The 556-nt window shown below is 57.2% G+C and overlaps 1 protein-coding gene across 1 annotated transcript; it reads left to right on the plus strand.

Moving 5' to 3' along the window:
• Positions 1 to 8: 8 nt before the first annotated feature.
• LOC110034311 (expansin-A16-like) lies at positions 9 to 536 on the plus strand. The gene has a single exon (XM_020738587.1). The coding sequence runs from the start codon at positions 69 to 71 to the stop codon at positions 534 to 536; it is 468 nt and encodes a 155-aa protein (XP_020594246.1). The 5' UTR covers positions 9 to 68.
• The last annotated feature ends 20 nt before the right edge of the window (positions 537 to 556 follow it).

Genomic DNA, 556 nt, shown 5'->3' on the forward strand with positions numbered 1-556 from the left:
AAAAAACGAGCAAAAATCCCACCTTTCAAAACCCTAAACCTTTTGTCTCCTATCTCTCTCCCCCTCCCATGGCGACCATAATCTCTGCCATCCTTCTCTTCTCCTTCTTCCCCTCCCCATCCTTCTCCGCCCCGATCGATGATAAATGGAGCTTAGCAACCGCAACATACACCAGAACCCCCTTCCAGGCCGGAGGAGGAGCGTGCGGCTACACCTTAGAAGCAGAGGACCGGCCGGAATGGATGTCGGAATTGGGGCGGAACACGGCGGCGCTGAGCGGCGAACTTTTCCGGCGAGGAGAGGTTTGCGGTTCCTGCTTCGAACTCCGATGCGTCGATCACATACTCTTCTGTCTCCGAGGAAGCCCTTCCGTTACCGTCACCGCCGTCGATTTCTGCGCGCCTAACTACGGCCTCCCCTCCGTCGACGGCGGGTGGTGCAATTTCCCCCGGCACCACTTCGACCTCTCTCTTCCGGCGTTCGCTTCTATAGCTCGCTCCGCCGCTGATATTGTCCCCGTTCAGTACCGAAGGTGAGCTTTAACAGAGGCTGATTG

Source organism: Phalaenopsis equestris, unplaced genomic scaffold (genome assembly GCF_001263595.1).
Source record: "Phalaenopsis equestris unplaced genomic scaffold, ASM126359v1 Scaffold182983, whole genome shotgun sequence".
Lineage (NCBI taxonomy): Eukaryota > Viridiplantae > Streptophyta > Magnoliopsida > Asparagales > Orchidaceae > Phalaenopsis > Phalaenopsis equestris.

Excerpts from the sequence above, each read along its gene's own strand:
- LOC110034311 (XM_020738587.1), top strand. The coding sequence starts at position 69 with ATGGCGACCATAATCTCTGCCATCCTTCTCTTCTCCTTCTTCCCCTCC.